General features: G+C 33.3%; 1 protein-coding gene across 1 annotated transcript; it reads right to left on the reverse strand.

Moving 5' to 3' along the window:
- Window positions 1–6,660: 6,660 nt before the first annotated feature.
- Window positions 6,661–9,347, reverse strand: LOC143239384 (uncharacterized). The gene is made up of 4 exons (XM_076480396.1): window positions 9,289–9,347; window positions 8,479–8,682; window positions 7,196–7,649; window positions 6,661–6,914 (listed from the first exon to the last, which is right to left on the reverse strand). The coding sequence occupies exons 1-3, from the start codon at window positions 9,298–9,300 to the stop codon at window positions 7,197–7,199; spliced, it is 669 nt and encodes a 222-aa protein (XP_076336511.1). The 5' UTR covers window positions 9,301–9,347; the 3' UTR covers window positions 6,661–6,914; window position 7,196.
- Window positions 9,348–10,226: the final 879 nt, after the last annotated feature.

Raw genomic sequence — 10,226 nt, forward strand, 5'->3', positions numbered from 1 at the left:
CTAATAGGACTAGCTTCTCAGTCTCTACTGTGTTTCTTTATCCCAGTTAGTCTGAAGAGCTCTGGTACTATTCGAATGCTCTCGTTGGTATTTGCTATAGCAGGTATAATGTGACTGGTATATTGCTGGTAGATGCTTTTATTAACGATTGTATTTGACGAATGATTTAGCCAATCATTTTGTATTTGTTCTGAAGGTTTTACGAATTTAAACTACATACCAACTTGTTGGGACGTTTATGTGTTTTATAAACAAACAAAAAACGATTGAAAACATTTCTTGTGTTAGTATAGCCAAAGAGTTAGAATCAGTAAAATTCTGATTCATAGGGTGTGTAGCTAACTATATGCTTTATGATCTTTTGAGAGTTTTGTTTGTTTTATATAATATCTTACTGTGGCGGTAGAAAAGTTTGAAACACGTTTACATTCGAAAACTGCTTCTCATCTCATGACCAGGTGGTCATGGCGCTCGACTCGTAATCTGAGTTCAAATCCCTATTACACCAAACATGCTCGCCATTTCAGCCGTGGGGCGTTATAAAGTGACGGTCAGCTCTCCTATTCATTGATAAAAGAGTAGCTCTTTAAAAGGCATTTTTCTTTTCAGCTTGGGGCGAAGTAAACTGGGCTCCCATTCTCTGAAACAAATTTGTTTCTATTACCTTTCATTCCTTTCATTTTAACTTGCTGTCAGAATGTCATGTGTAATACTAATGCTAATGAAGTTAAAATACTGAACTTTTATAAATAGTTTTATAGATAATTAAGTAACTTACCAAATCATTAGAGCTTATAACCAGTACCAAACTTTCAAACCGGTAATCTGCGGTTATTTATCTTTATATAATAATTGTACACAAACGGATATTACTTTTTGTGGGAACCTAGAATAGGTTAGTGGCTGAGTCAGTTGATTCATAATTTCCAGGTCATAGGTCCAAATCCCGTCACTGAACGTGTTCACCCTTTCAGAGGTGTGAATGTGAGATGGTCAATACCACAATTTGTCAGTAAATAGAAGTCAAAACGTTGGTAATGATGACTAACTGCCTTCCCTCTAGTCCTACTCTGGTAAATTAGGGACGGCTAGCGAAAATAGCTCTCGTGTAGCTTTACGCGAAATTCAAAACATACTCTCATGTCATAGTGTAATAAAACAGAAAAATAAACAATACTATATTTAAAACATATTTTATTGAAAACTTAACTCGTTTCAGTTTTGCGAGTAGAGAGGTTATTAGAAAAAAATACACATCTTCAGTTGTTTCTTGTTTGCCTTAACTAACTTATCGTATATGAATAGAAATGTGAGGAAGTGTTAGGGAGACGCAAAGGCAAAATTATTATATGTTTTTATATGCAATAAAAATGTATTGGAAGTGGGAACTTACAGTTTTAAATGAAAAACAAAATTTACCATTGACCGTATTAGTATGCCTATGGATAGTCTTGCATATTGTCTTTTAACTTTGTGTGTAAAGCTAAAGGTTCGTTGCTGTTAAACATTTCAGAAAATCATTTATGCTTGAATGCTAGCCTCGTTCTCAGCATTGTTTCAATTCAATTCTACATCTTAAATCACCAGTAATTCCTCGAAACTTTTCTTCTTACCAATAACATTACGTAACACAAATTTTGTTCCTGGATAGTATGTGTTATTTCTTAATTGCTTATGTTGTAAAAGTACAGAAAATGGTCATTATTCCCTTCAAACTTTGCTTTTGTGACCTGGATAATGAAATTTAGAAATTAACCTATTTTCTATGTAAAAATGGGTAAAACTGCACATTTTCATTTACATAAGGTTTGAATAAAACAACATATGAGTCAAGATTTACATGTATTTATACTAAAGTTATACAGAAATAAACAAAACTGTTTAGAAGTCAATAGTTTTTCGAGATTTGCGACTGTAATGTAAATCACTTTTACGTATCAGCCCCCAAATATAGTCTCCCATCATGTTTTCGTTTTACGCTCCTTGGTAGCGGTGTTCAAAGTTCAGAGCAGCACAACTTTGACGCTCCGGCATGACCTATCAATGAAGAGGTGCTACTCGTTCCGGCTACAGGCAATTCCATTTGCCTCGAACAGACCGGATACATTGTGACAGAAGCAGAGCTCATCTTGACGAGTGATGAAGTTTGAAACATGTTGGTGATGTTTCCTTTGACTTGTGACTTGCACACTTTCATCTAACAAATCCCACTCCTTGAGTCTAGATGTCAAAAGCTCGGCATTCGACTTTGCTAGACCAAGATTTCTGATCAAGTCATTGAGGTCTCTTTGGTTGGGGTAGTATGGGTTTCTCTCACCAGCTGCACTTCTGAAATTGTAACCTGGATCTTCAACGTCTACCTCTTTTAATTTGCTGCTCTCTTCTGAGGATGGCTGCTTTTTCTCTGGCGGAGTGGGTACAGGGAACTTAGGGCAGTGTGGCACTGGGGCGATGGAAGGTTCGGATAGATGATAGCAGATGCATTCTTGCCAGCCCGACGTTTGGAAGAGTCCACCATGCAGAAGTAGCATTTCTTTGAGTGGTCAGTGGGTTCACGCCAAATTCTTGCAATAATTCATGGCTCTCTTTTCCCCTCTGTACCATCCTGCAAAAGAGCAAAATAAAATTGTTATTATGAAGAATAAATTTATTTCATCCACAACTAATGCGTAAGAGGTTCATGCAAAATATTTTATATGTGATATTTTTCTATACTATTGGAAATTTAAAAAAATAAAAGATATTTAAATTTTAAAAGGTCTAAAATTTGTATGATATAAAATCTTACTATTCAAGTAAGCAAAAATTATCTGTCTTACCTTCTAGAGTTTTTTTTGCAGTGCTCACAGGTAAAATGAGGTGTTCAGCGTTCATCTTTATCCCTAACAGGCATGCCAAAATGCCTTGTAGGCTTCACATATTATAGCAGATGCTGTCACAGAGTACTTTTTTGCTCTTGTCTTGATAAATTGGCCACATATATAGCAGAATGCATTTGGAGAATGCTTGCAGCTTTTTGATGCCATCTCTGATAAAATCAGATAGGTCTGTGTGTTCACTTAGGTAGCTAGAACTAAACTGAAGTGGTGAGTGGTGAGCCCCTGTATATATTACTATGGAAAGTTCTAGAAAATTCTAAAAGGTTCTTGAACATTTTTGCAAGTTCTACAACATTCTAGAAAGTTTTTGAAAATTCTTGTAAGGTGGAGAAAATTCTCTATCAGCTATTCAGCACTGAATCTATATGGAATTTCTGGAAAATGTGTAAGTTTGAAAATTTCATTACCCAGGTCGCAAAAGCAAAGCTTGAAGAGAAAAATAGGCATTTTCTATTTACTTTAGGCATAAGCAATTGGAAAATAACATATTCTGCCCAGGAACAAGAAAAAGTAAAAATTTTGTTACGTTGTGTAATATATACCTCTTAAACGTTTTTCTGTCCCATTTTATTAACCTATTGTCGAAACCTAACCGTACTGAAGACTCAATAGTCAACTAAAACAAACAAACAAACAAACAAAAAAAAACAAACAAAAAAGCTCTTTAAAGTAGAATTGGTTTGTTCCACAACCGTGTACCAACTTCTCATACGAAGGGTATTAACGTTTATGCCACTTAAAAATACTTGAATTAATTTAATACTTACTGAGAATGTTTTATAAAAAAAACAGGTATGAAAAGAACCTTAAACAAATAGTAAGTTTTAGGAAATCGAACTTTTATATTACGTGAAAAATAAGCAAAGAATAAAAGTTATTTTTCTGACAGACATGAAACCAATTAACGTAGATCACTGATTTCAAGATCTATATTAATTCCGAAAGTGTTTATATTAGCAATCCAATAAGCTTCTTTCATTTTTCTGTTTCCTTTAGTTTTAGACCATGTTTCAATGAGAGTAACATTGTTAATGGAATGTCTGGGTTGATTGAAGTGTTGAGCAACAGGGAGATTTTTTCAGTGTTAATAGAAGATTTATAGTTGTTGAAATGTTCTCTAAGAGTTGTTTGTATATCTTCTACATACTGATGGTTGCATTTTTTACACTGTATAAAGTAAGTGATGTATATTTGTTTCGCAAGTGACTGTTTTGGATATATTAGTTTCCGTTACTGTACTTGCTAGAAAATTAGTCAGTGGTTCTTATGAACTGGCAGATTTGACAGCGGGCCTTATTGCATGGACGACTACCATTTTTGTGTGGGATATAATTCACTTTTGTTTGAACAAGGATATTTTTTTAGAGTTCTGTTTCTTTCGGAAGGAAACAATGGGAACTTCAGGAAATATCTGTTTAAGACAATCATTGAGCTGTAAGAGATAAAAATGTTTTTATTTTTTCGTAACTCGTGAAACTTTTCTGAGCTTAAACTGATAGATAATAATAATAAGAATTGTATTTGAAAGTTTAGTATTACTTTGATTTAGGATGTTTTTCTACTGAGTATTGTTAGCCTTTTCAATTTTGTCTATCGATTTTGGTATTTTTATATCATCTTTGTAACATGGTTTGTTTTAGATCTTTAGTGTGTTTTCTGTAGTCTGTTTCATCTGAGCGTATTTTTTGTTATTCTCAGAGCTTGACTGTAGGTAATGTTTTGTTTAGTGTGAGAGGGATGACAGCTTTCATAGTGAAGATACTATGGTATGTCTGTAGGTTTTTTGTACAAGTTAATGTGCAAAATTCCGGTCTTTTAGAGAAATATTGACGTCAAGAAAGTTAATCTGGGTAGATGTGTAATCACAGATAAATTTGATTGTTTTGAGAAAGGAGTTTGCATGTGTGACAAATCCCTTAAACAAGTGAAGACAAAGAACGAAACTAGTACTTTTGTGACATGATAAAAGCCACGTTTTCTATCTCTTCTTTTTGATGCTGTTATTGGATCTTTTAGTGTCTATTTGTGCTCTACCCATCGCTAACTGCTGATCCACCAAGTGACTTTGTCTTTTAAAGGGATATAGTAATTATTATTAAACCAATTCACTTGCCTAGACATCACTAGTTGTACTAACTATATAAACACATTCTTATCTGTTATAAAAGATTAAAATATTAATATCAATTGTTTTTATTTATTTGTAGTTAAACGCAATGATATACAATTGGCTATCTGTGCTGTGCCACCTACGGGTATTCAAAACTAATTTTTTGCGTTTTTAGTCTTCAGTCTTACCAACGAGAAGCTTAGGGTATGCGTGTTTGCTAATATTAAGATAAACAACAGCTTTAAGCTCCAACTCGTCATTTTCTTAATTATATTTGAATTAGAAGTTGTAATTATCACATAATTCTGTGATTGATATATATTCTGCTTTGTAACTTTATTGCATCCTTGAAACTTTCCAGTGTAACAGCTCTCAATTTCCACCGAATTAGTTGTTTTTTTGGCTGTTATCAGCACACTCTGAGCATTATTGAAAATTTTAATTTTTAATCAGTAAACGGAAATTAAGTAGTTGGTTCCTTTCAAAAAGTTAACGAAATAAGGTATAGATTTTGTTAAGTCACCTCATAAAACTATCAACTCCTTTTATTCGTGAAGATATAAAAGTACTCGTAATTTAAAGTTTTTTTCTCGGTAGATTCTTAGTAATTATCATTGAAACTTCAATTTTTTTTAATCATGGAAAAAATCACTTTAGTATTAACAATATTTTTTTGTTTTGCCAAGTCTTTATACTATTAATACCATTATTTTTCCAATGATTTTGCTTGCACAGCAGTGGAGACTCTCTTTCAACTAAGAGATAGCTTCCTTGGGACAGAAATACAAAATATTTTTAACCCTGGAGCTACAGGTTAGATCACTGTCTCCCAGCTTTTTCGCTACAGCGCCACCTTTAGCAAACAGTGAGTGCTTAGGTCTTCTTCTAATAAATTTTGAGATCATTAAAATATTATACTATAATCAAAATTGTAAGACAGCAATAGTCAGTTCATATAGTTTAATTTTAATAAATATATCTTTGAAATCTTCAAAACGTTTGTGTCTGCCGCCTCAAACTTTACTGCCCCCTGAATTATATAAATGTCCACTAGGTTTTTTGTATTAAAACAAAGACATTAGGTTATCAACGGTGTCCAGCGAGAAAAATCGAACCCCTGATTTTAGCGTTGTAAATTCGAAGACATACTGCTATTCCACAGGAGGACCCTAGGTTTGGAAATGTTAGAATTTATTTATCAAGTGTTTCTCTTAATACGGAGAAAGAACATAAAAGCAGAATATAATTGCGGAAAAAAGAAATATGTAGTTTTGCGATTGTTTTCACAACTTTATATCTTTATTTGTTTCAGAATTACAATTCTTGCTAACAGAGTGATGATCAAACCAGATCGGAAATAGTTTTATTTGTTTGTTTGTTTAGAATTAAGCACAAATCTACACAACGGGTTATCTGTGCTCTGCCCACCATGGACATCGAAACCAGATTTTTAGCGAGGTGAGTCCACAGACATGCTGCTGTGCAACGATGGGGAAGGGGAAATAGTAAAAAATAATTGTAGTAAAAGTATGTTTTGACAAACGCTTGTAAATTCCATTCCATGAATTAAAGTGATTATCGTACTTAAACAAGAAAAGGTGAAAGTGCTAAACTTATATTCACAGAACATTATTATTATTTTTATACATAAATAAAGTAAAAAGCCATGTATAAAGCGATTACTTTATTTTGCTTGACAAATACAATAATGAAGTTGAAATACAGTGCAGCAGTTTCCCATGTGATTGGTAATAAGAATAATATTTAATGCACATGTTCTTGTAATACAGGTAATTACACATTTTTAATGAAGCCTTAACCTCTAGAATGCAGCCAGCTTTACGACGACGACGACGAATCATTTGATATTATTTTATATTTGGTATCTTATCATCTTCCGACATTTCCTTTTTTTCTTAAAGTGACTAGAACAGAAAATAAATAGATTATTAGATACTAAAATTAGTGTTAAAAATCTTTACAAAATTAGTGCGAACATTAGAAAGAAAATGATATCATTATTAAATAGGAAAATCTCATTTAAACTTTTTCAAGCATTTTTGAACGGTGATATTTAATCAGTGGTTTGTAATACGCTCACAACAGTATTCAATATGCCGGTTGGTACTTTATATATTTGACATAAATTATGTTTCCACGAATTTGTGTTATTTTTACGTGTAATTATTCACTCTTGTTAACGTACCTCAATCCCACCATATTTTACTACTGCCTCCTTTTCCACCTTTTCCAGCACCTTTTCCACCTCCAAGTCCTCCTACACTAACACTCACACCTGCAAGTCCACCTGCACCAACTCCACCTCTACCAGCTCCGCCACCTCTTGTAAGTCCACCCCCACCAAGTCCGCCAGCTCCTATAAGTCCACCCCCACCAAGTCCGCCAGCTCCTATAAGTCCACCTCTACCAAGTCCGCCACCTCCTATAAGTCCACCTCTACCAAGTCCGCCACCTCCTATAAGTCCACCTCTACCAAGTCCGCCACCTCCTATAAATCCACCACCTCCCGTTCCAAGTGCAATTGGCACAGCAAGTACCGCTAGAACAACTCGGCCACCACCACCACCTCTTCCATATCTTATCCCTCCAAAACCACTTCCAGTGAAACCACCTCCGAGTCCTGGTCTTATTGATATAGGCTATAATGATACAATTTTACAATAATACTTTATGAATCTGTTTATTTTACATTCAGAAAAGATGTATTTAAACCAGTTACAGATATTATTACAGTTAGCAGATGACTCAGACGTTAGATTTAACTGATAGCCTAAAGTTCTTGGTGGAAATGAACACCCATTTATACTTCATTGGTTAGGTACCTAAAAATATTTAATGCCGAATCAAGACTACCTAAAATTACCAGGACAAATTTATAATGATTTATGGAAATTGGTCTGCTTTTTTGAATTCTTCTTAAGATATGACATTTTATTAAAAACAAAGTTAAGTTTATTATACTATGTTTTTGTGTGGTTAAAAACTGAAATATTTATTTAAAACATTTTCAACAAATCAAAGTAAATTTTCTACCTATAAGTATTTAATTATTTTTTTCTCTGTTTTGTGATTAAATGAAGTTGTAGGAACATGTTCGAATTTTCCAATGATTTGTTCTGAAGTTAAGCACAAAAAAGCAACACAATGAACTATTTGTGTTCTGCTCGTCACTGCTATTTAACAACACGGTTTTCAATGTTTCAAGTCCATAGACATACCGTCGTACTATGTGGGGGAGGTCCCCTTGTCTGTTAGTATCGGTGAGGAAATAGTTCAGCATCTATGTCTGTTTATATTCCTGATAGTCAAACTTAATGGATTTCCACATAAAAAATTTATCAATGACACGTACGTCGCAAAAATTATCTTGAGTGAACTAACCATAAATGTATTCGTTATGATATAATAATATTAAGTCACTTAACATTAATGCATTTATTTTTTTCTTTTGTACTGCTAATATTCTACCTGTATAGCAACAACCCCTCCATCACCCCCTATTCCTCCACCACTAATAAATCCACCACCTCCTATTCCTCCACCTCCATAGCCACCTCCTCCACCAATGTAACCGGTAGCTGAACCTTTAAGTTCATCTTCTGTCTTCACTTCATCCCGAGTTTCACACTGTACCAACGTTGTTGAGAGAAGAAGTGACAAAATAAACGACACCTGGCGGAAAAACAGAATTAATAAAACAAGGCCTATCTGTACCTAAATTTTAATTGATAGGTTAGTGGAAAGTAGCTAGTCAACAGCACCCATCGTCAATTTTGGGCTCATTTTATATTATCAATTTGATTATGAACATAACGTCTGAATATATTTTATAACTGTATTAGTCGTTATTAGTGTTATTTTATTTTTCAATTAAGTTTTATGTTGTATTTTTGTAAAATTTCATCTTTCGAAATGTATACTTTTTAGAAAATTACGTCAAATGATCATTTCACGTATTAAAACCCGAATTAATTTCATTATTTCGATCGAATTCTAACTTTCAAGTATGATAGCCAGTTAATAAAAAGCGTTATTCATTCTTTTCCAGAAAAAATAGTTTTCTTGCAAGAAAATTGTCTAAATAATAGAGTAGTAATAACTTTTTATAACATTTTTTATGGTTTTCATATGCAAATACTAAATCTTTGAACAGTCAAAACCCACATTCAAATAATACATTACAACAAAGACATAATAAAAATTGTATTATATTACTGTGCTAGAAATTTCTTTTCAGTACACTGTATTTCCTACAACCAAGTTTCGAAGTCCACATACCCTTTTCTGCATTTTGTTCCAAGTTAAAGTGTTCTCGTGGGAAGCCGAAGAAGTTTGTAAGTTCTGAAATTCACTCTCTCATTCGGCCTTTTATATACCCAACTGGACTCACCTGTTTTACAGTACTGACGAAAACAAGTTGAAAATAAAAAAATAAAAACAAGTCAGATTTTCACAGAGTTTATTGTTCTTACGTTGAATCGTGCTGTTTTATTGTTCGTAATTTACTAGAATATTTTTTTTACGTTCACTATCTTTCTTCACATTGAACATTCTCAGGTAGTAAACTGAAATGTAGTTCATCATCAAAGACTTGAAAGATCTTGTTTAATTAATTTTACTGCTTTTTGTACATCAAACAAAGTATAAAATATTAATATTATCCTTTATAAGATCGACTGCAATCTGACCTACTTTTTAAATTATTTCATTTAGCACATAAATAACATGTATGTAAGCTATTCTCTTCAGTTTCTGTACTCTAATCAGTGCTGCAAAGGGTGCGGTTATCCAATTTGTTAAGTAATCTGACGAGTATGATACTCAGTAAGATGTGTCTGTTATAGCTTTTTACACCATCGCCTTAAACCAACACTTTCCATGAACAATAACGAGGAAGTAGAACAACAAATAAAGAAATGAAAGATTTTAAAAGCAATCAAACCAGATGAACCTTTCTGAATAAATTTATATAAAGCTTTCACAGGGTGATGGTTTTTACCATTGACTTGAACATCTTGCTTGGTAAGAGCTGATCTCGAAACTGTAGTTTCAGCTGTTCACAATGTAAACTCCGTTATCAAATACGTTTTCTCTTACACTTTTTACTAAACTGGCTGGTCAGGAGAGTGAAAAAGATTAAATAAATGAATGCTAAAGATATCAAGAAAGTTAAATATATTCAAACACTTTCTAGAAGAATATTTTGTTTGTTTGTT

Source organism: Tachypleus tridentatus, chromosome 13 (genome assembly GCF_004210375.1).
Source record: "Tachypleus tridentatus isolate NWPU-2018 chromosome 13, ASM421037v1, whole genome shotgun sequence".
Classification (NCBI taxonomy): Eukaryota; Metazoa; Arthropoda; class Merostomata; order Xiphosura; family Limulidae; genus Tachypleus; species Tachypleus tridentatus.

Coding starts and splice junctions, on each gene's coding strand:
- LOC143239384 (XM_076480396.1), bottom strand. Junction 7,650..8,478: donor GAGGGGTTGTTGCTATACAG/GTAGAATATTAG, acceptor GTATCATTATAG/CCTATATCAATAAGACCAGG.